General features: G+C 39.7%; 1 protein-coding gene across 4 annotated transcripts in view; it reads left to right on the forward strand.

Moving 5' to 3' along the window:
* Positions 1-25,548, forward strand: part of LOC131529000 (cation channel sperm-associated protein 3-like) — a 34,559-nt gene that overhangs the window by 2,483 nt on the left and 6,528 nt on the right. For 2 of the 4 annotated variants that reach the window (XM_058758503.1, XM_058758501.1), the window contains exons 1-11: positions 6,129-7,208; positions 7,299-7,481; positions 7,689-7,829; positions 10,149-10,241; positions 19,153-19,301; positions 19,396-19,478; positions 19,618-19,737; positions 20,058-20,135; positions 20,214-20,317; positions 20,476-20,607; positions 22,912-22,990. In XM_058758503.1, the coding sequence (XP_058614486.1) occupies positions 7,023-7,208; positions 7,299-7,481; positions 7,689-7,829; positions 10,149-10,241; positions 19,153-19,301; positions 19,396-19,478; positions 19,618-19,737; positions 20,058-20,135; positions 20,214-20,317; positions 20,476-20,607; positions 22,912-22,990 (1,348 nt within the window). In that variant the 5' untranslated portion in view covers positions 6,129-7,022. Of the gene's footprint in view, positions 1-6,128; positions 7,209-7,298; positions 7,482-7,688; positions 7,830-10,148; positions 10,242-19,152; positions 19,302-19,395; positions 19,479-19,617; positions 19,738-20,057; positions 20,136-20,213; positions 20,318-20,475; positions 20,608-22,893; positions 22,991-25,548 lie in introns of those variants that run through there. The other 2 variants (XM_058758500.1, XM_058758502.1) reach the window with 2 other exon arrangements.

A 25,548-nucleotide genomic window follows, 5' to 3' on the forward strand; every position in this document is an offset into this window, starting at 1 on the left:
ACTTGTGATCGTTACAGGCTCATAGCACTTGTTCTGTGTTGATTGTCTGTAATTGCATGCTGACACAGAAACAAAACATGCAATTATGGTCCGTGAAGTTCTTGCGGGTAATAATCTTTTCTGGTTGGAACTGTCATTTCCTCGTGAGAGGCGGAAGTCATTTGCTGAACGAAACACTTGATACTGTGGATGCATAGATAGTACACCAGTATGAGAAACAACAGCAGAATTGCTATGTCCTTGATCCACAGCCAGGGTTTACCTAACAAGTCTCCGAACCATGAAGAATTATCTTCAGTCATCTGGTGTAATTTTACTGAAAGATCAAGGATGTCTTGTTGGATATTGTTCAAGTTCTTGGTTGGATCCATTAAACCGGTGCAGCATTCAGGGCCGATAATGGTACAGGCTCCAATGTAATCCAAGGCCACTCTGTTCTGTAAGATCATCATCTTGTGTGAAGCGAGAGTGTCCGTGATATTGCCCAGGGCCAAAACCGTATCATTGGCCAATTTCTGTACAGAATCCGACAGGCTTCTGACTTGATCGAGAGCCTGCATGACGCCATACGATGGGATTAATGCTCCAAGAGTTCTTGACCACCACGTTTGTACACAAGTGAGTCCTGGAATGCAGCCATCTTTGTTGGTAGAAGCTGAATTTTGTAGATGTGGAGAATTTGAGGTGGAGTGTGTATTTTCTCTGATAGCTGGTAGAACATAAACCAGGGTGCACCTGCCGTTGAATTGGCTGGGTAGGATGCTGTAGACAGAAGTTCCACATAACCATAAAGTGCCAGTCGGTGGAGGAATCATGCACAACTGATTTATGGCAAAAAGTTTCGGTAGGGATGGGTTCCCATAGAGACAGTCTTTTAAGTCATTCTCCTCTTTCGTAACTGATGTAGTAACGTACACATTGAATTCGGTTCTTCTTTTAATCACAAAGCTGCAACGTTCACGAGAATTTCACCCAGTGTAGTCGATGCTGGAGCATAATTTTCCATGCACCAATAGAACATCCTTGGCATGAGTAGATCTGTCATGATGGGAGTAGCTGAAGTTAGGTTGCAGGATGGTAGTCCAGGAATGCAACACGTAGAAGGTGGAGGAATTGTTACGTTGTGACATGTATCCTTGTTGTATAATCCACTGGTATGATGATCGAATAAGGTACACGTATCACATTTGGAGATAGGGTGTGCCACCCATGGGATTCCTGCTCCTACTGAAGGTGCGTGTGGCATGCAAACGTTCTTTCCAGCAAACAAGGCATTTCTTGACATATTCATTAGCTCTAAGAATATGTTGTTTCTGGGGTCTACACTTAGCGTGATATCCATGATGGTTAATAATACGACAATCTTGTTCATGTTGATGATGACTGAAGTTCCGTATGTGATTCTCTGCGTTGTGTATTTTTATTTTTCTTTGTTCTGTCTTCTGTGACAGTTGGCTCGGCAGTGGGTCTTGTTGTCTTTTAGAGGTTGTGGCTTCATACGCAGGTGAGGGGGTCGGCACGTATGGGTCTCAGGACAGCCATCATGTGGTATCTGCACAGAGGAAGAAAGAAAACAAAAAATAGAGCAGTATTTGTTCTAAAGACTGCAAACATTAGGGTTGTATCCTCTGTTCAATCTGCGTCTGCTATTGTTGTTCCTTCTTTCCCTATTTCTTAATTCCTGTGACACCTAAAGAACAGTGAGGTGAGGGTGGACTAGTGGATGGGGAAGGCCTATGAGGGGATGTTCACCACAGGGTTGGCCCCCGAAGCCTGTTGCATCCGGTTCTTCCCTGGGGCTCCTCACTGGTCCATGTGTCCTGTCCTATCCCTGTAGGTGGTGTGCAAACTTTAGTGTGTGACATCTCCATCCTCTAATGGAACATCAGTCATAACAAACATCATAACCCAGAGAGGATAGGTGAGTGACTGGAGTGTGCTGTAGTATAGCTTTGAAGGCTGTGAGTGTACTTAACTAGCATTCTCTCAATGGAAGGAAGTGACAGTAACCTTCCTGTAGTTTTATTTACAAAGAATCTTTCAGCTTTGTTGTACATTACTGGGGAATTAAGCACTCACAGCCCTAACAGTTAACACCTGAGCAAACTGCTCCAACAGTTCGGTGAAGCGGGGAGGGGCTGCTTCAGAGTACCAAGTAGACTGAGTAGGAGCTGAGTAAAGCTGTTAATTTCTCCTAATGTCTTTTGCTTTTCCTACACTCTTTCATCCAGTGTCCAGGTTTACCACAGTAATGACAACTGCTCTCCTTCTTAGGACATTTACGTTTCTGTCGGTTCTCTGTGTTAACCTTAAAGGACGCTGCTGCAATCTTTACTCTGGCTTTAACATCAGAGTCTCTTTCCCAAGTAGCTAACCTGTCCAAGCTGTTTTGCAAGCTTCCAGTGGACCATGTTAGATCTAAGAACGGCAAAGCTGATCTGTATTCTGATAAAAGGCCATCAAACCATGTTCGAACTAGTGGTCCTTTGTCATCAAGCACACTTTCAGAATCATCCACTATTCCACTGTACGTTACAGCTGACTGACAAAACCTTTCAGTGTATTCACTCACAGTTTCTTCTTTCCTTTGCACACAGTTAGTGATTCTGGACCAGTCTATTTTGGGTCCCATGATATTCTTTAGAATTTTCAAAACACCTTCTCTCAAATCACCTTTACTGGCATGTTGTAGTTCAGAAGTAACAGCAGACTCAAAACTGTTGAATTCAGATTCAGTTAGAATTTGTGACATCAGCTGTGTGACTTCTGCTAACGACATGTCGTAGAGACGCATTTTGTTGATCAATGCTCTTCTAAATTCAGAAAAATCTGTGCGTGCTGAAGGTAAGCTCTGGGATAGCCTCTCTATATCTTTAGGTCCTAGCGCTTTGGCCACAGTTTGTATTTGGACAACAGAAGAGTGTTGCACTTTCAATTCCCTCAATTCCCTGAGATCTAACGCCACATACCTTCACTGAATCTACAGGCACATCAATTACTGATTGGAGAGCTACATCTCTTTCAAAGAAAGCTTGTAAATCAGGATAATTGTTATCCGGTTGACTAACTTCTTCCACATCAGTTTTTCTGAAGCTTTGTTGCGGTTCAATTTCTTAGTCAAAGAGGATACTCTAGCTTGAAGCTCATTGTTCTGTTTCTCTAGCTCTGAGTTACGCTGAGACTGTTGTGTAGCTAGTGCTAAACCAAATTCTCTGTGGCAGCAGATAATGCCTTTAACATTGTTCTTGCGAATACATGCTCCTAACACCTTTTTACACTCATCTACAGACCAAGTCTTGTCTGGATGGATCTCATATTTCTGCGTTAGTTCTTGTCTAACTTTCTCAGTGATTATTAGGTTCATTTGTTCCCCTAACAGTGTTTTGAATTCACTATCTGACCACAATGGAGTCGCAAGACCATCCTTTTCTGTTGTTTGAATCAGCCTAGCATTCCTTCTAACCATTTTGTGAGTTTCTTTGTTACCACACAATCAAAAACACTAAAACTTCTCTGATCAACAGAGGGTACATTTGTTAACACAGCTTAACTATTGTTAACTTTCCAAATTACCAACACTTCACACTTAACTTCCCTGCCTACAAGAACAGAGGATAAACCAAAATTATTAGCATGAAATGCTAACCTTCTCTGTGAAAAGAGGATAAACCAAATTTTAGCATGTATGCTAACCTTCTCTGCCTGAACAGAGGATAACCAATTCTTCCCTGCCTAAAACAGAGGGTAACACAATATTAGCACGTTATGCTAATCTTCCCTGCCTGGACAGAGGATAACCTTCATCTCTAAAAGTACATTTTTAGAGGATAATTTAGTTAACCAAACCCTACAGCTGTCTGTTAACTCTTCTCTGACGGCGCAGAGGATAAGCAAATTTGTACTGGTCTTAAAGGTTCTTTTGGATTAGAGACAGCACTCACCACAACCTTGGTTGAGAGAAAAATTCAGTCTGGAAATCTTTGTTCAGCTAGAAGTTTTCGCTGGATTCCAAAAGATGCAGTCTGGAAGCAGATCTTTGTTTGAGCTTGAAGTTTTCAATCTGGATTCAGGTGAGGAAGCTGGAACTCTATCCGGGTCACGGCACCATCTGTTGTGAACTTTTATCTTCTACGAAGCAGAGACCAGGAGACGTTGGGATATCTTTCATCCAGAAGTTACTCTTTATTGAGAACTCGCTGCGCGTCGCTGTAGTCATCCAAGTCTAAACTAAAGCAGTGATACATTGTAGTTTTAAATACATTTAGGGGGCAGTGCTTAGGAATGGAGACCAAGCACCTGGGTGACGACTTTAAACAAAGCATGCAAATGAGAAAGACAGACCCAATCAACAACACTCGATTGCATTGATAATCCAATCAGTCTAACGATTCATGTCTGGGCCAGGGGGCTCCGAAAGCCATTTGCAGAACAAAAGATTCGAGTCTGGCTCATTTGGCTCATTTCACTTACAATAGGAGAACAGGAACTGGCAGGGACCTCTTGCATCTGATGTAGTGATCTGACTCATGTCACCATTTTTCACCTTAAATGCTAAATACAAGGTATATAACTTCTTAAGTTTGTACACTATTACATTGGAATCTAAATTAAACATTTAAATAAATTTGTAATCCCACATTATGATACAAAAATCTGCTGAAGTAGTGGCAGACGCATCACAAATGTTTCTCCAAGCAATATTTTTTATAACAAAATTATGGTAGTCCGTCAATTTCATCTGGTAAATTACTCATTGACAAGCAATATTAACTTCTCCACTGTTGTTCAGTCATAGCAGAAGCAGGGTGTGACGGTTGGTTGGTATTGGTCCCACCCAGGGCACGTGCCCCAGTATAAATCTCAAGTTTAAGTTTTAACAATTTACTTTGTCAGTGTATTCATTTACATCGATAATCGCGGCAAAAAACTGGTCTAAATGCAACTTAGTAACCTAATTCATGTGAGAGGAGGCAATGCTGCCATCGCGATATGATTGGATATGATTGAATGCGATAAATCCCGCCTCTTGTTTTCGTGCGAGCTCTCGGCCTGAACGAAGAAAATGATGCCGTTATTGACTATATATTAAGTAAGTAAACAACTCACCCGCTTAGATATCATTGCTATGTGTCACATCAAAATAAAACTTAAAATGGCCTGAAAACGTGATGACTGTCAGTTAGTGAGCGTTCAGCGTGATGAAATGACAGATGTATCTTCGTGTCTGTGACGGTGTTTACAGGGCTTTTATGACGATGACTCGAATAAGTTGACTATTAAAAAGCATATCTGAACATCAGTTCACTATTAAAAAACAGAGTGTCTATTACACTAAGTACAAATAGTTAGTAGAAGCTATTTATACTAAGTCCGCCCATCAATGTAAGGTTACTACAAAAGACGCCAATTAATGAAGTCCAGTGGTGTAGATAGTAAAGCGTGTGCCAAAATAATTTTTGATGCGATCGACCCGGGTTCGATTCCGACCTTTACCAAACTTGTTTTTTTTCTCCATTTTCAAATCTCATATCACATGGGGTAGGTGTAGGGAGGGCTTATATTGCCCCAATACGGTGGCATCCATTTAATAATTTGAATTAAAATGATAATTTACTCTCAATATGTTATTATTGCATTTTATAATGTTCTACAATACTAATGTGCAGATAGTTGCCACTATTTTAAATAAGTAGTATAAATAGCAGAAAATCCTGCTATATTACAATAGTGTAAATAGAATCTATACGCCACGAATCCTGTCCATGCACTTCTGTTCGTTCACCACCAGAGGTCACCCGCTCACCACATGGACTCTTGCACTGCTCTAACTGTTGCACTTCACCACGGACTACAATTCCCATCACCATTGCATTACTGACACTCTGTCCTCCAATGTGATACTGTTAAGTGCTTTGACACAAATTAACCATGGTTTTGCTATACTAACCATAGTCTAACCATGAAATGTGCAGTAAAACTATGGTTGTAAACCATAAACTGATTGTAATCAATCTGACAAAAAAAAACTTTTACTGTAATAAACCATGGTTAATTTTGGTAAGAGAAAAATATGAGTCATGATAATGCAATAACATACATTATTAGGATTTTTCTTTAAAGATATTGTGATGATGTAATTATTATTGTACTAATTTTAACATTTATGCAATTTAGAAAGTATAGTTTTGTAAATCTATAGTATTTAAGTCATCTTAAGATAGAACAACGGTCATAATGTGATACTTTAAGTTGAACTAAAATAAAGTTATTGCAAACAGAATACAATAAGGTGGTTGTTTTGCAACGAGGTGGAGACAGTTCTGTTCATAACAGCAGATGGCTGATGGGAAAAGTGACAGGTACAAGAAAATTAGTGAAAAAAGGTAAACACACACAAAGTGAGATGTAGAGAGATATAATGGAAAAGGAAGAGACTGAAAATTAAAATGCAAGTGAAGGTGCAGTTCAATAGAGAACCTTTAATTATTTTGCATGGCCCCAGACTAAGGTTTTAAACCTTTTTTTAAATGTGATGGCCGTACAAAAAAAGTGTTATCCGCGGTTTCAGAATGTGTTGTGTGTGTATGGCCTGGATGAGCGCGAGTCCTGCCCTGTTCTACACGGTGGTTGTTCAGTCATGATACATTCATTAGCTAACAAAATATTAAATGTAAGTTATTTTGTATTAATGTGTCATTATGACATGAGGTCGTTACCAGCGTGACACTAAAGCAGGTAGTAATGGGTACTTTTTACTAGTAAAAAAGTGTTGTCTTTACTTCTTCTTTTACCAGAGTATTTTTAAACATGAGTATCTATACTTCTACTTGAGTGAAGGGTGTGTGTATTTTTGTCATCTCTGATGCCGTCCTGTGTTGTGTGCACAGATGGAGGAATGCCTCACATGACATTAATTAAAGGATGTCAAGTATTCCAAAGAGTTGCAGAGTAATCACTATATAATTATCAAAGTATGTGGTTTTTGCCAGACTGCTAATGCTTTATTCCACTGCGTGTACCTGATGGAGTACCTGCTGAGGATATTTGTGGATCCGCGGGGCTACTGGAGGAGTCCTCTCAATGTGCTGTCTGCGTTTGTGCTCCTGCTCTCCACCGTCTGCATGTGTCTGAGCGCGCCTCTGAAGCACCTGACCTGCATCAGCGTCCTGCTGGTCTTCAGGCTCCGGAATTACACCGATATCGAGCAGGTCGTCACATGACAAACGTACGGGAGTTCTCCATCTGATTTTTGGTTTTGTTTTTTTACAATCAGTGTTTGTGTTGTTGGTGTCTTTCAGGAGTACACTGCAGGCATCTGGAGAGGACTGAAGAAAGCCAGCTTGATCTATCTCTTGATCTTTGTGATCGTACTGGTTTTCGCAATGGCTGGTCACTCGTTTTTTGGAGACGCAAACAGAGGAGATCCAGAACACTGGGGAGACCTCGGCACAGCCCTGTTCACGCTCTTCAGACTGCTCGTAGTAAGATGAGGAATTATTCTTACGTTTTCTGACATTTGTCAGGTACATGTAAACATCAGGCCATCCTGTCATTAGTAGGACTCAACAGATGTTCTCCAGATGTCTTTGAGCTTTAGCAATAGATCTTTTGAAAAGCGAAAAAGATCGCCAAGCATTTGGACAGGCTTGTAGAGTAGATGCTTGACCTCTGTCTCTGTGTGTTAATAGTTGTATGACTGGACGAAGGTGCATAAGAGCCTCGACAAAGCAGGTGTGAGCTACAGCAGCGTCTTCATCATCGGCTTTATGATTACGTGCTACTTCATACTCCTCGTTATAGCCAGGGCTATTTTCATCACTGAATGCCGGGTAATAAACTGTTTCACATGACTAAAGTTGACTTCTAAAAATGTGCTTGCTTGTTATTATGTTTTGTAATGAAAATGGGGCATTTTAACACTGAACGTGCTGACTGAACGTCAAATAACGCCATTAGGAAAAGATGAGCGCGAGCAGCGGTTCAAGCTCCCAACAAAGTGTGTCTGCAGAAGAGCAAAGTCCTGCAGACGACTTGGTACCTAAACCAAAAAGCACCGCATATGTTTAGAATGATTTTGGATTTGGACGTTCTAATGTACTTCAAAGGCAAGTACTTTGTAACGCCTGTTTCACACATGCTCCGTTTGCAGTGCGCTCCTGATCTGCGGCTGTTTACCACAGTTTATTTTGATTTCAAATCCAAACGTTGTTAGCATATACTTAAAGTGCTTTTTCAATTAATATAAACAACATATTAAATGCATTTGGCTATATTTGTGTATTAAGTTGCTCAAGCAAGTGGAAACACATTTAAACACAGCATATAGCTACGTTGTGTTAGGCTATCACACACATTTTAAATTAAAACTTAGCCTACCACTGACAGAAACAGTCTCTCGTGCCTTTTACCTTTAAATCTTTATTACACACAGTCCCGCGGGTCTTAAAGAACTTTGTTTTTCTAGTGCATATGTTGCCTTGTTTATCTAAAAGTGCACTTTTATGTGTTTTAAACCTAGCCAAAAAGTCTGAAACACAGTAGACTTTCATTATATCTATTTATTGTGAAATTACTACATTTCCATGTTAATCCATGCAACCGCCTGCAGTGTGAACGCTCTGATCCGTTAACATGGGTGCGGAAAAAAATACGCACCGCAAACGGAGCATGTGTGAAACACGCGTAAAACCTGCCGAACGTACAGTGTGTTTGGGTTCTTAAAAGTTTAAGATTTTATATATAATTGTTAATTTAACTTTAATTAAGATACTGTAGTTCTTAATTTGTCATGACAGATGTTTGCATCCTGAAAACTTTATATAAAAAAAAATGGCCACAATGTTTAAGAGGTTTTAAATAAACAGTAGCACAGTGTAGCATAGTTTGTGATTATGCTCGGTCTTTCTTTGGTGAACCACCACAACAAACCTGTAGCTCTTCAATGAAATAGTAATAAATCACATTTTAAATTGCAATTTTGATCAGAAAAATCGCAATTAGATTTTTTTCTCCAAATTGTGCAGCTCTAGTTCAGGTGCATTGTTGCGTGTTGCTATTTTGAGGCAACTGAAATAGACCAACTAAAACATGGTCTAAAGTCAATGGCACAGTATTTTTTTTTTTATTTAAAGAGCGTGTTAGTAATATGAGCCTATAGGTGGGTCCACAACGTGCTTACACTCTGCTTATTACACACACAGGGACGCGCACAGCACACACACATGCCAAATATTAAAAATTAAAGGATTACAATGTAAAAGATTATTATTGTGTAGGCTACATAAATATAAAAATGCCTACATGTCATAATGGATAGTCACTGCATGTATCAGAATGAGGCTACCTATTTGCTCGCGCAGCTCCGTTACTCTCTGAGACGCATTCAGTCTTTGCTCTTGCCGTGTACATAGTGAATCCGCCATGGCTCGAGCGCAACTGGTTCTTAAAGGGAATGGGAGAGTCTGATTGGTTTATTGCACATTATGCCCAAAACACACCCATTACTCATTAAGAGAATAGGGACAAACCTTTTAGACCAAGCACCAGGCGCACCGACCGTTTTTCTTGTTATTAAACTAAAGGTGTATTCGAACACGCCCTAAGTGCACCTGTGCCTTGCGCTTTAGACCGTGCGCTTAAAATACGGCCCAAAATGAACAGAAATTGTCATAGATCAAATATTATTTTATGCTATATAAGAGGATACACAACAATATTAATCATACAATACTTTATACCCAGGTATAAAGAAAATTTGGACCCTAAAGCCGCTCCCTGTTTCTGGAAAAAAAAAAAACGAATAGGAAATAGTTTAAAAAAAAAAAAAAAACATAAAAAATGAAGTGATTTCAAAGACAAATTAGGAGGATGGAATGATTTTACTACTTTGTTCAAGAAACAATCCAGAGCTTCCCAACCCATATTAGGATACAATATAATATGGAGACGACATTTATTATAATATAAAAAGAGGACAATCAGTGTAGTGAGAAAAACCTTCGCATCCCAGGCTTTGAAATGAACTGTTTAATAAAATACATATGTTTAATGTATGATGGGCGCTGCTCTACCAAATAATTTCACCAATTATTTTGCTTTCAATTACAGTTCTATATCAGTTCTCTTTTATCTTTACTGATGTTCAACAGAGTGCTTTTGGGAACGCAGCGGAAAGGAAGAAACGGGCGCGTGAAGACGAGGTAAAGAAGAAGGTGGAGGAGGTGCTGGAAAGAGCTAAACAGGTTAGTTTCAGGCATTAATCATGGACTCATTGTCAGTGAACTGCTTGAAGGAGCGTGAAACACACTGAACACATGCTTGTGTTTCATATCAACTGTTCGCACACATTCATTTTCATTCACTAAAGACAATCTCTCACTGATCTTGACTCATCTGTACTTATTTCTACAGTGAAGACTATCCAGTGTTATTTTACATTTCGTTAGTTAATTCAGTGTCTGTACCTGAACACTATTGTTAGACCTTCCTAAAAAACTTAAAGCACTGTTTATTTCATTTGTATCTTTATTCTATTGAATTTACTTGTGCTATTCGTTATAATTTTTTGTTTTCATGTTATTACTAAGTTTTCCAGGGTGTTTGCGATTCCTTAAAAAGTTTTAAATTCAGATTCGATGGGTCTTCAATATTTTTGATCACATTACCGCTACAAATTTCTCCAGTGTGACGGACCTAATGACTCTTTATAATCATAGGACAGACCGAACTTTTTCTTTTTGTTATTTCTCCCCCCGCGGTAGTTACTGTATGGGGGTAGAATAGTTTCTTAATTCCAAATAAATAGATTATGATCCACAAATAAATGTAAAGAGATTAACAAAAAATTAAACATATTACAAATAAACCAAATGAGATCCACAAATAAATCTTGAAGTTTCACAAACATTAATTAAATTCACACACACACACACACAAAGAGATTTGCAAATAAAAAACATACTCACAAATATCTTTTTATGTCACAAACACAACTTTGCCTGGCATTCATCCGTGGATCAGTCGCTGTGCATTTGTGAAGCATTTGTGCATTTTGAAACATTTCTAGCATCAAGACACTGACGATTCACAAATGTGTGGACTCCACCCACCGTCTGCTCAAGCCAATCAGATAACAGCCTCATTTCGCTGACCAATCATAGCACGTTCTCACTATAACCAATCACGTTTTGTTTTACAATCAGGGCGGTCTCATCCTGAAACAACTTCTGCATTGGCTCAATAGGAAATATAAAGGCCATAAAAATTGGTACACAGGGATTAAAGTTCTCCGTCGCTACGATGGATTTCCGTCAATTGCAGGATTCCCACCTGTCCTTAATGTCTTAAATTCACTTTTCATAATTTTAAGGTCGTAATTAAGGAAAGTGGAGGTGTATTCAGCCTGCTGAGGGGATGTGATCAAAGCCTGGAGTGGAGCGAAAGCACGTTCTGTAATCACTCCGCTCTTGGTCCACTCCGGGTTTTCCATTCCCGCTCATGGAAAAACTGCTCCGTGTTCACTCCATTTTAAAAGTTATCAGGGATTTAAGACGGATTTCTGTAAATTTGAAAAACTGTAGCGCGTTGTTGTTGTTCTGCCGGCACACCAAAAATCATCCCCGCCTCAGCTGCAGCTTCTCACTGACAACACAGTAACGCTGCTCGCAGTCGGGTTATTAGCAGTGAACACAGAGCAGAACTTGAATTTCGGTTGAAGTGCGCTCACCACACACCAGCTACAGGTGGAGAGGAGAGAGAGATAGAGCCAATCATGTGGATGGGGATTATTAGGAGGCCGTGATTGACAAGGGCCAGTGGAGGGAATCTGGCCAGGACACCGGGGTTACATCCCTACTCTTTACGATGAGTGTCATGGGATTTTTAATGACCACAGAGAGTCAGGACCTCGGTTTAACGTCTCATCCGAAAGACAGTGCTTTTTTACAATATAGTGTCCCCGTCACTATACTGGGGCGTTAGGACCCACACAGACCACAGGGTGAGCGCCCCCTGCTGGCCTCACTAACACCTCTACCAACAGCTACCTAGTTTTCCCAGGAGTCTCCCATCCAGGTACTGACCAGCTCAACCCTGCTTAGCTTCAGTGGGTAACCAGTCTTGGGCTGCAGGGTGATATGGCTGTTGGCAACGAAAATAGTTCCAAATAAAGTAACAGCTGAGCCGCTGCGCATCTCTAAAAGCAAACAGCAGTGTTTAATTCATGAATGAAAGTGCGTTTTGGAATGAATCTAGTGAGTCAGTGATTCATGATTCCCTGTTCACAAAGACAGTCACTTGCTTCATTCATGAATGAATCATCCGTTCGAACGAACCAATTGAATGAATGAAGTGATCAAATCAGTGACTTGCCGCCACCTGCTGGCGGTTTCAGTTCCATTTTTAGCGTATAATTTCAGTTATTTAAATCATTTAACGTTTCTGTATTCAAAATGTTATATTTAAAACATTCATCTCCACATGAATCTATGAATTTAATTGCACTCACGCCACCTCTGAGCCTCATTAAACATCTGAAAATGTACCTACAAGCCACTTTTGTGTTCTTCTGTGACACATCTGCAGTACAAATACATTTTTTATTAATACTAATTTCATATGATTGGTAACTTATTTGTCTTATTCTACTGTTTTAAATAGAAATTTTAAAAAGCTTATCAACATAAATTTTTGAATTTGACATAGATGAAAATGATGCCATTGCAAGGGTCAAAAGAAAATACCCGTGTAAGTCACTTTAAGGAGTCAAATGTCACCTCGTATTAGGAAGGCTAATTTTTTATCAGAATTTTTGATTATTGATTAGAAGGTGCTCTTATTTATTTTTTTAAATTAGGAGGACAAGCGCTCCTAAAAAGAAAAGAAAGCATAGAGCCATGTGTAACATATTAGATCCGTGCATGAGGTCTTAAAGAGACAGCAGCCTAAATAAACCTGCTCCTGTTAAACTGGGTGTGTGACAGGTATGGCTGTGGAATGGGCTTTGGCCGAGGAAAATTTTTTTTTTGCTTTAACCCCTGGGTACAGTAAAATATGTTTAAAATTGGATTTTGTTGGACCATTAGACTGTGTATCAAGCCAATCCACAGTATTATATTTTATGTGCCTTTGAAAATGTGAGCGAAACAGCGCTTTAAATCACGGCTATGGGAACAACATTATGGAAGCGTCATGTTATTCAACATGGAAAGAAAAGCATCAATAAGTAACTGATTAATAAATAACTGGATTCAACCTCATGATTAACAAACCAGTTTGTGTAATAGGTTAAATTGCCGTCACACTACAACCAACAATGTTTCCCTGTTTTTCAGTCAAGCTGTTTAATACTTAAACCACCAGAGGTCGCTGTATACCTAAAAGCATTTACCCATGCACATGGCTACTGTTTTGATATGGCTAAAAAATTTATTATGTCACTGTATTTTGCCGCTGTCTTCACAAAGTAATGTCTAGAACCATAAAATTATTATTTTTAGGCATCAACTATGTGTTTGTCCTGTTGTTTTAAGTTCATGCGCATTTTAAGCAGGCTACACTATAATCACTTTCTTTAATGGTTAATATAAACCAAGCTGCAATGACAACGAGAATTACAAGGAAATGAATACATATTTGATTGGTGTAATATTATAATAAAATATTTTAAGATAACCCATGTTATTTAAATTACTAAAATACCCTAAATGGACTATAATGAGCAATAATAATTCACCACATGCACTGTATAGGATGATACAACGACAAATTCAAGCGCACAGTTTAACCTAATTAGTTATTTATTTGTTAATTAAATAATTTATAATTTGAATAAGAGAACAACATCAATAAACTTGGTAATTATAAAAATTGTTTTATTCATTACATCAGTTTGGATTTATTTTTTTTAGGAAATAGGCGGGCACAGTAATAGCAAATGCAAATAGAAACACAGTAACGAGCAATAAACAATAAAAAATTGCAAAGCAAAAATTAATAATGAATTTTTAATAAATAATTACAAGGGGATTGTAATTAGCACAATTTTAGTATAAGCCAATGACTGGGAGACTTGGATATTTTATTGAAAATCTATTATGTGCATTTGAAAAGCAGCCATGGGTAAATTTCACCCCGCGGTGGTTCAGACGTTAAATGATTTAGGCTTGCTCTGTAAGCAGCTATGTGGATCTAACAATGTATAAAGCATTATAAATAATATTTTCAAACATTAATTAAAAGTATTCCAAAGATTCCGTTTGGGGAGGAAAAAAATACACGTTTTTTTTTTTCCCCCCATTTTACACAAGTTGATATGATTCTTTAGGGTCTTAATGAAAAGTCTATAACATACTTTAGTTAAAATTTCTCAATGGTAGTGTAAAACAACACCCTTTTTACCCTGTCAAAATGTAAATAAGAGATTCATTGTACAGTGTAGACAGCTTCATTCATTAACAGAATGTAGCAAGATCGCGATGAACTGAAGTGAATGACAGCTTTTGGTGATTATATGAGGTAGCGCTCTCTGCGCACTTTCAAGGCCGGATAATACTGTCTGACTGTCTCAGAACAGAAATATTAACCTCAGAGAAGAAAGAATCATGTTTCGTGTTATGATTTTGTCTTGATGTTTCAAGACGACTTGCTTGTGTGTTTTTCCTAGGCACGCCGGCACAAACTGCCCCAATCTCATATAAACGCACGAATGCAGTGACTGAAGATTTTCTCTTAATAATAGATTACATTTTCGATTTGTTTCTCAGCAAACCCTACTGTATGCCTTAGGAACACCTGGCATACTGAACTAGTTGCATAGGATAATTATTCTGACATTTGAATCCTTTTTGTAAAAAGATTGAAGAAGTTTACAATTAATTAAATGGACAAGTGCAAGCATTTTTTTAATATAATGTCTTCTTTTGTGATCTGAAAAAAAGGGTAGCCTAACGTGGCTTTAGAACAGTGTCGGGTTGACTAATTATTTACTTAAATTGTGAAGGGGTAAATAAATTATAGCTAGGCTATGAGAGAGAGAGAGAGAGAGAGAGAGAGAGCAAAATAAGGGTTAGGCATAAAAGAACATATTGTATTGGGGCCCCATATCTGAAATTTGCTTAGGGCCCTCAAATCACTAAGTCTGCCCCTGACTAGACTATGTTTCTCTATCAAATACGAGCTGTAGACACTGATGCCATGCCTGAGGTAAATGAAATGCTACGTAACATTTTGTTTACAAGCTGTTCTAAAGACGTCTTGAAACACTAATTCAATAGTTACTTGTGGGGAGAGATGTTCATTCGTGTACATTTAGTGTTAAAACTAGTAATAAAGAGGAAGGGGTGATCACGCTCACTCGCGCTCCGCACTGCTGTTAGGCGTTAATCCTTGTTTATATATACTTTCGGCTGGCTCCGCTCAGCTGACTGCGCGAACCTCCCCAAATGGCGTTTATACTTCTTGTGCTAGCGATACGTCATGCCACATCAAAGAGTGTCAAAATGACATTTATTGTCTGAATTTCCTGGGAAAATGGAATGAGTTGTTTGGTACACATGCATACTGAACCCAAATACCCATACCGAAAATTTTCGGTACGAATACAACCCCTAATTTTAAACATTAATCTCGTAACATTCATTTTTGTAACTTTGCAGGTAAGTTATTTAATTTGACTGGTAACAGTCCTAGAGTGTGTATTGAATTTATTGGTCAATTGTAAGAATTTGACAAGAATTTGATGATGCATACATTTAAAAAGGTTAAAAAATAGGCCTTAATGAAGGTAAATAAGTCCTGAATTAAATATTAAAGCGTCACTCCACCCCAAAATGAACATTTTGTCATTAATCACAACAACCATGTTGTTCCAAACCTGTAAAAGCTTCGTTCATCTTCTGAACACAATTTAAGATATTTTGGATGAAAACCTGGAGGCTTGTGACTGTCCCATTGACTGCCAAGTAAATAACACAGTCAAGGCACAGAAAAGTATGAAAGACATCGTCAAAATATTCCATCTGCCATCAGTGGATCAATCTGAACTTTAAGAAGCTACGAGAACACTTTTTGTATGCAAAGAAAAAAAAATATAGATTTTATTCAACAATTTGTCTCATCTGTGTCAGCGTGGCTGTCACGAATCCGGGTTATGAACTTCCGTTTGTTCACCACAAGAGGTCATTATCCACCACATGGACTCTCTCACTACACAGACTGTTACACTTACCCAGGACTTCAGTTCCCACAATCCATTTCACTCTGATTACACACACGGCTGCAGCCAATCACACCCTACTTAAGCCATGGACTTCCTCTCTCTCACTGCCGAGTATTGTTAGCATCTTTGCTGTCTTAGCGCTGCTACTCTACGGAGCCTTGTCATGAGCTATTGTTCTATTACCTAGTCTTAGTCTAGTTTCCTAGCCCTAGCCCTAGCCTTAGTTCAGTTTTGCCTTGCCTGTCGTCCGGTCCTTTGATTCTCGCCTGTGTGATTTGGATTATATGAATGTTTGACCCTATCTTGGATACTGTTTGCCCCAGCCTGGACTCTTGCTCATGCTTACTCGATGACCCACGCCAGCCTTAGGAATACTCTTTGTCTTGCCTCGTTCATGTCCGTTTTCTGTTTATGGACCCATGTTTGTTTCCGACCATGATCATGAATAAAGCTCTGCAGATGGATCCAAACTCTTCCTCTGTTCCTTCCGTAACAGAACCGCCATTTTGGAGAATATCCGCTGGACGCAAACAACGTACGCTGTTCTGTCAGCCGCACCACATGGACACGTCTTCTACGTTTGTTTACACTTTGATTTGAACAAAAGCAGAGTATCCGTGCGGCTGTGGGCATCATGGCAGCACTACGCGCTGTCAGAATATTTCTCTCTGTAATAATTATCACATTATACTGTTCCATTATAATCAACAAAGCTCTCTACACTGCATAATGAATCTCTTATTTACAGGTGCTGGTCATATAATTAGAATATCATCAAAAAGTTGATTTATTTCACTAATTCCATTCAAAAAGTGAAACTTGTATATTATATTTATTCATTACACACAGACTGATATATTTCAAATGTTTATTTCTTTTAATTTTGATGATTAGAGCTTACAGCTCATGAAAGTCAAAAATCAGTATCTCAAAATATTAGAATATTACTTAAGACCAATACAAAGATTTTTAGAAATCTTGGAAAAATGAAAAGTATGAAAATGAAAAGTATGAGCATGTACAGCACTCAATACTTAGTTGGGGCTCCTTTTGCCTGAATTACTGCAGCAATACGGCGTGGCATGGAGTCGATCAGTCTGTGGCACTGCTCAGGTGTTATGAGAGCCCAGGTTGCTCTGATAGTGGCCTTCAGCTCATCTGCATTGTTGGGTCTGGTGTCTCTCATCTTCCTCTTGAGATTCTCTCTGGGGTTCAGGTCAGGCGAGTTTGCTGGCCAATCAAGCACAGTAACACTATGGTCATTGAACCAGCTTTTGGTGCCTTTGGCAGTGTGGGCAGGTGCCAAGTCCTGCTGGTAAATGAAATCAGCATCTCCATAAAGCTTGTCAACAGAAGGAAGCATGAAGTGCTCTAAAATGTCCTGGTAGATGGCTGCGTTGACTGTGGACTTCAGAAAACACAGTGGACCAACACCAGCAGATGACATGGCAGCCCAAATCATCACTGACTGTGGAAACTTCACACTGGACTTCAAGCAACATGGATTCTGTGCCTCTCCACTCTTCCTTCAGACTCTGGGACCTTGATTTCCAAATGAAATGTAAAATTTACTTTCATCTGAAAAGAGGGCTTTGGACCACTGAGCAACAGTCCAGTTCTTTTTCTCCACAGCCCAGGTAAGATGCTTCTGACGTTGTCTCTGGTTCAGAAGTGGCTTGGTAGCCCTTTTCCTGAAGACGTCTGAGCGTGGTGACTCTTGATGCACTGACTCCAGCTTCAGTTCTCCTTGTGAAGCTCTCACAAGTGTTTGAATCGGCTTTGCCTGACTGTATTCTCAAGCTTGCGGTCATCCCTGTTGCTTGTGCACCTTTTCCTACCCAAATTCTTCCTTCCAGTCAACTTTGCATTTAATATGCTTTGATACAGCACTCTGTAAACAGCCACACCTTTCAGTAATGACCTTCTGTGACTTACCCTCTTTGTGGAGGGAGTCAATGTTCGTCTTCTGGATCATTGCCAAGTCAGCAGTCTTCCCCATTATTGTGGTTTCAAAGAACAAGAGATACCCAGAATTTATACTGTAGGGATGGTCATTTATTCAAACTCAAATGTAAATATTCTAATATTTTGAGATACTGATTTTTGACTTTCATGAGCTGTAAGCTCTAATCATCAAAATTAAAAGAAATAAACATTTGAAATATATCAGTCTGTGTGTAATGAATGAATATAATATACAAGTTTCACTTTTTGAATGGAATTAGTGAAATAAATCAACTTTTTGATGATATTCTAATTATATGACCAGCACCTGTACATTGTGTCTACTTTGTTCGTTTATGAAAGGATTCGTGAGATATGTCTGTGACATTACTCAACTCTGCAAATCTAAAATAAATATTTTTTCATAGTCGCACGCAGTAGTTTTCAGTCGCATTTGCGTGCGGCTCAGAATATTAGAGCGCGTCACACAGCCTTGTGTGAATAAGATCAGAGTGACGCAGGCCGTGGAGAGCACGCCGATGCTGCAGGACTCAGCCACAGTCAGAGAACACCGGTGCAGCGCTGTTTGTGGAATTAAATTCTAAATTTATAGACGGACTGTTTGAACCGGTGATTTCTTTTTTCGCTGCTGTGGATGTATTTCATAATTTGATCAGAGATTAAGCAAATATTGTGCAGGAATTTCTTGCATTATAAAAGTTAAATATACGGGAATGGTTTAAATTATGCGCAATCCCACGCTGAAATTCAAGCCCTGTGCTTTACTCTCTAATGTGCATTTAATGACAAAATATGTCAATTTACTCACTTATCTGTGAAATATAGTAGATTATCATTGTTATGTTCCATATCTGGTATAAATTGGTCATCTTATAGGCTTCTGATATTTTGATAAAATGTTACCCAATGTATCATGTATGTGTTCAATATTTTTAATAACCATTTTCTTTTTTCTTTTTTTTTAATGGTAGCACCATGCACCAAAACTCCGGAGTGTGAGGGAACTCAAAAGACCCTTATGTCATGATCGATTTATTTACGCGCAGGACAAGATCACTAGTTCTTCTTTCATAGGGACATTTATGCAGCAGCTGAATAAACGAGAACAAACCATGTTAGAGTGAGTGACTGTGTGATTTCATATTCTGTTCTGGACCGGTCATACTGCTTACTTTTAAACTGAACTTCGTCTTTTGTCATAACTGTGTCTGTAGGTCGTGGCGGCTCATAAATGAGAAGATGGCTGTACTGAAGGAGGAGCTAGAGGACAAGCTGAATGAGGAAGCTCTTGCTGAGGGTAAGTGCGGTCTTTACAAACAACAAATAATTCATAATGTGTGTGCCAAATCTGTCCGACTGCGGCATTACGTTTAGTTCTGTTTTTAGGTGAGTTTCTCGCAGGTTTCTGAAATCTCGCCCCTCTCTCTTTGTTTCAGGGCTGTACAAGAAGTCCGGCAGATTAGTGTTTCTTGGTCTCAGCAATGCTGGCAAAACGACGCTTCTACATGTGCTGAATGACCACAGACTGGGTCTGCATGTGCCGACCTTTGACCCCAGTAAGTGTACATTTCGCCACACCGACCTTCATGAATATCAAACATAATCCTGTAGTTCAGCACTGCACCTTTCATTAAATGCTGTATACTGAGCTTGTTTGGCTTTGGTCTCCACTGATTCGTGTGAGCTACAGTACCAGCAAACATAGAATGTAAGACACATTTTACATCCATATATCTGATGTTAAATATGGTCTGAAAAGTCTAGAGAGAAGCCTGGAAAAGTCTAGAATTTAGAAATAGAAAGGTGTAGGAAGCTTTTGAAGACTTTCTCTCTCTGTCTCTGCCTGTTTTCAGTCAGAGAAATAAACGCTCATTAGTTGGGCTTTGTGTCTTTACCCTCACAGCCTCAGAAGTGCTGAGGATCGCTGGCGTGACTTTGAGCTCCTGTGATCCGGGTGAGTAGACGGATCCACACCTCTCCGTCTGTGCATCAGATCGCTCGTGTGCTAAAGCTGTCCTGTGTTTCTGAACAGCTCGAGGAGAGTGGAGGACGCTTCTCCCAGCCGTGAGCGCCATCGTCTTCCTGGTGGACTGCGCAGATTACGCCAGGCTGCCCGAGTCCAAAACAGAGCTTGACGTGAGCTTTATACTCTCTCCAGCCATTTCAGCCTTCGTTACACTCGTGATGTGCCAGTGAGGGTCCTGCGCTGGAACTCATGAAGCATCTCCTGGCTCATGCCATACTGTACCTGTGTGTGTGTGTGTGTGTGTGTGTGTGTTGGCTGTGAACAACAGGCACTAATGACAGATGAAACCATTGGAAATGTGCCCATCTTGATCCTCGGCAACAAGATCGACAAACCTGAAGCCATTAGTGAGGAGAAACTGCGTGAGATCTTTGGACTGTACGGTCAGACGACGGGAAAGGTGAGACGCAGCACTCTCAGGGACGCTCTTGTGCTTCACTGCACTGTTTCTGTATTGTTTTTCTATGTAAACATCCTCTAGACAGACGTCTTTGACTGTTGCACAATGCCTTGAGATTCTGCCGCCTTCTCCATTCATCAGCTCTGTGGTTGGATACTATCGTGCGACATGTCGCGATTTTAAATGCGAAAGCACCAATGAGGAAGAACTGAGGCGCTATGGTCTGTCATGCCACATTAGAGCTCCAAAAGGGTACTTATCGTTTGAACAACTGTTTCTTGTGGTGCCCTTCTGCGTCGTCATCCCGTGCCCACACGGAGGCGCAATGGATCATGAGAGCCCGAAGTGTCCATCAGTTGTAACCATCGAAATCTTTCATTTTGAAGTGGCCAGTTTTGAGCACTTTGGTTTGGAACGACCCTTCAATACGGAAGCCATGATTGTTTTCACTCCGAAGTGCCCTTCAGAGGGTGATGTATCCCAGCTGGAACGCACGGTCCGTCCGGCGTGAGTAAAATACTGATCTTGTGGCTCAATACCACTTTAATACTTGAATTTCATGTCAAAATGAATTGAAAAAGCTGAGCTGAGCCTTTTTGTCATATTGAAAGTGATAAAGCACAAAGCTCTTTGTGATTATTGGATGGCAGAAGTGCTAAAAATAACGATTGACAAATTATTATTTTGCCTGAACGAACTGCATGATTGCTCCTAAGTTTTAAGAATCCATATCAGTATCGATAAAAACTGAGAAAGCTCCAGCTCCAGCGTCCACACAGCCGACATTATAAGTTTATCATGCTGTCACGAAACACAAACAAGTCAATATCCAGATCATTATTGTTATCGTTTAATTATTGTCATGTAGTGTTTCATATCGTACAAACTTTGAAACAAATAGACATATCAAATAATAGAGACTGTGTCTAATTCAGTGAGTCATTGCTGTGGTCAAGCTCTGATTTCTGAGAGACGCATTTGTGGCACTAGTGTAAAGAAAAGACATAAATGTAAGACCCCCCCCCCCATTTACAATTTGAGTGTTATATATTTCTGTACAGACATGGTAATCTATCCAGACTAAATGTCTGAAAGTGCTTGGAGTGGGTCTTGGGCTCCTGCTTACATACTTTAATAGATATCTGCAGGAATGGTACGTCTTTTCATGTGTACACAGTGGCGTGAATTATCCAGACCACTAGGGGGAGCTCTCGCTAAGGTCTGCTCAAAAACATGTAATACAGCAGTTAATGCGAGGTGAGCAGATAGATAACACACAGAATTGAGACGCTCCATATGTGATTGACTTTATACTGTCATATCTTTTCTTGCAGATTCACATGCAACCAATCTTATTAAATGTGTTACACCAGAAACGACGCCGGTTCCTTTCTAAATGTGTAACACATTCGTAGTGTTTACACTCCTTCACTTCACACTCATTATTGTGTAACGATCCTCTCGCTCACATTATCCAGCAAACATGAGGAATATATTTTTTCCCTATTATTTGATAGAATTTGTTACTTTATCATCATAAGCCATTATCTGAATAAGGTGTTCGTCTTTGGGCACATCTACAAGATTATAGTTCAGTCTTTCTGAAATAACTAGAGATCAGTTAACGGTAGCAGTGCTTCAGTCCACGTATACGCTCTTCTCAACTCATGCAAGTAAAGAGTAGAGTAACTACAAAAACAAAGAAACAAGCAATGGGCCAAACAGAACAAATAACTTCTTGAAATAAAGAGTGTTTTAAGTTCGTCGGGTCAATCTGAAGAAATACTGCAGAAATGACAGAACAGTTGAAAATACAATTAACAGTATAATATATACAGTATAATATAGGTGACCCTGGACCACAAAACCAGTCATAAGGGTCAGTTTTTCAAAATTGAGATTTATACATCATGAATAAATAATCTTTCCATTGATGTATGGTTTGTTGGACAATATTTGTCTGAGATACAACTATTAGAAAATCTGGAATCTGAGGGTGCAAAAAAATCTAAATATTGAGAAAATCACCTTTAAAGTTGTTCAAATGAAGTTCATAGCAATGCATATTACTAATCAAAAATTAAGTTTTTATATATTTACGGTAGGAACTTTACAAAATATCTTCATGGAACATGATCTTATTATCCTAATGATTTTTGGCATAAAAGAGAAATGTATAATTTTGACCCATACAATATATTGTCGTCTATTGCTACAAATATACCTGTGCTGCTTATCACTGCTTCTGTGCTGCAGGGTCACATATAGTTTGACCTGAGGTGGAAGAACATGTGTTGTGTTCAGGGCTGTGTTCCCGTCGGCGAGCTGGAGACGAGAGCGCTGGAGCTGTTTATGTGCAGCGTGACGGAGAGACGGGGATACGGTGAGGCTCTGCGCTGGCTCTCGCACCACATCAGCTACACAACCTCTGCTGACGTCTGATGCTCTGCTCTTCCTCCACACTGATCTGCTCAGTTTCACTAAATATCCCAATCTCATACTACTATTTTGAATGAGTTGTTATATTAAAAATCATTTGTAATTTATGTAAATGCTATGTGATTTTTTTGAGAATTTGTAATTGAGTCATCTTAACTTGATCAATATGGATAAAATAAATACACGATTATTCAACATAATTATACATGTATTCTCAAAACAGGCAGTGTGAATTGGTCTTAATGAATTAAGTGACTCAACGTTAACATGTTTGCTGTTCAGCATCAATATGTGAAGCGTTAGCTGTGAACTACGGCTGAGAGAGATTTACTCACAGCATCTTACAAACACACTGAGACGAGTGAGTTAAGAACTGATTTGACTATTGTTTCTGATTTCTGCTGATTTTGTATCTCATTCATGGTGAGCACTTCTTTCCAGTGGAAAAGCTAAATTGCACGTCTCTAATGATAAAACAGTTAATGGTGGCCCACGGTATAATGGATGTTAAGCAGTGTTGGAGTGAGCACTCCTCACGTTTTCTTCAAAAACACAAGCATCTGCTTTGAAAGTATATATTATTATGTAAGGAATAACTGACTCTGGGCCGTTGAATTATTAGAAAAATAATGCACACCTGAGGTGGTGATGCGGCCACGACACGAAGCGGATTTCTAATAATTCAACGGACCGAAGTCAATTATTCTGCTTACACTATGGTTACTGCACCTCAAGACATCGGTCAGATGATATATTCCGAAGTATTCGTCCGGTTTTTGTATTTAAAGGCGCACTAACCAATTTTTGCCAAACGATGTTCCAGTTCTCAAAAATTGCTTAGTGCTCCTTTAAAACGCTATTGTGAGTAGGATTAATTTATTACGCATCTCATCCAACTCCTCTGTTATAACTTCTGCTGTTTAACTGATTAGAGATCTCTAAGATGCTGCTGTATTGAACATGGCACCTACTGACTTTCCAGTTTCGGTTTGCTAAATAGTAAGTCGTGGCCAGCTGACTTCAATAACGAGTAATCAGACAAGTATAAAATTGGTTAATACACCATGGCAGCGGTCGCGGCAGCCCTCCTCGTGTGAAGAGCGACGCGTGTAAAGAAGATCGACTCCACCGAGCAAGAACACTGGCAAAACACTTGAGTATTGCTTTTCTCCCCTTTCTTTACTTCTTGCACAGTGTGTTCTCATCTTCTTGTTTTTAGTCAATTGTACTCACTATGTGCTTTCAAATCTCTACTATTACTACTAACACTCGGAAATCATGCACTGTATACGTTGGAGGCAGGCCAATCCTAATAATCTACAGCCCGTCCCTCTGTCCTCTACAACTTTACTCTCCATTCCAATTGGTCTCTGGAACTGCCAGTCTGCTGTAAACAAAGCAGATTTTATTTCTTCCATTGCTACTCATTCGCATGAGTGGGAGGGGTGGAAGGACTGGTCCCCTTATCTGAAATGAATGGAAATTTGATCTACAATCTCTAACAGGCAACAGCTCATTTGAATCACATGCAATTACTATTACCCACCCTGTTAAAATCCACTTTGTAGTTGTTTATCATCCCCCAGGCCAACTGGGCAACTTGTTGGAGGAGTTGGATGTGTTACTATCAAACTTTCCTGAGGATGGTACTCCTCTGGTACTGCTCGGTGACTTCAACATACACCTAGAAAAACCCCAGGCTGCTGACTTCAAGACTCTTCTCACTTCATTTGATCTCAAGCGAGTGTCTACTTTGGCTACTTACAAATCAGGTAACCAACTGGACCTCATCTACACGCGCTATTGCTCCACTGACAACACACTAGTTACTCCACTGCACACCTCAGACCACTTCCTCAGCACTTCTAACCTCACACTAACTCCTCACACAGCACACACTCCTCCGCAGGTCACCTTTCGCCATAACCTACGCTCGCTCTCTCCCTCTCGTCTATCCTCTATGGTTTCATCCTCACTTCCTAAACCCTCTCAGTTTTCAGCACTGGATACAAACAGTGCTACTGACACTCTTTGCTCCACTCATCTTGCTTAGACAACTTTTGCCACCTTTCATCCAGACCAGCACGCACTACCCCCTCTGCCCCTGGCTGTCTGATGTTCTCCGTGAACATCGCGCTAAACTCAGGGCTGCAGAGAGGAAATGGCGCAAATAAAAAAACTACTGACCTTAATGTGTATCAGTCACTCCTCTCCTCCTTCTCTGCAAGTGTCTCCACAGCTAAAACGACATACTACCACAACAAAATCAACAACTGTTCTGACTCTCGCACACTTTTCAAAAGTTTCTCTTCTTTTCTCTGTCCTCCTCCCCCTCCTCCTTCATCAACTCTTACAGCTGATGACTTTGCGATTTTCTTCACAAATAAAACAAGAACAATCAGTGACCAATTCCTCACACCACAAACTGATGATAACTTATCCTTTCCAATCATCCTACTACTTGTCCACTTGATCCTATCCCCACTCGCCTCCTTCAGGCCA

Source organism: Onychostoma macrolepis, chromosome 21, assembly GCF_012432095.1.
Source record: "Onychostoma macrolepis isolate SWU-2019 chromosome 21, ASM1243209v1, whole genome shotgun sequence".
In the NCBI taxonomy this organism is placed as follows: Eukaryota; Metazoa; Chordata; class Actinopteri; order Cypriniformes; family Cyprinidae; genus Onychostoma; species Onychostoma macrolepis.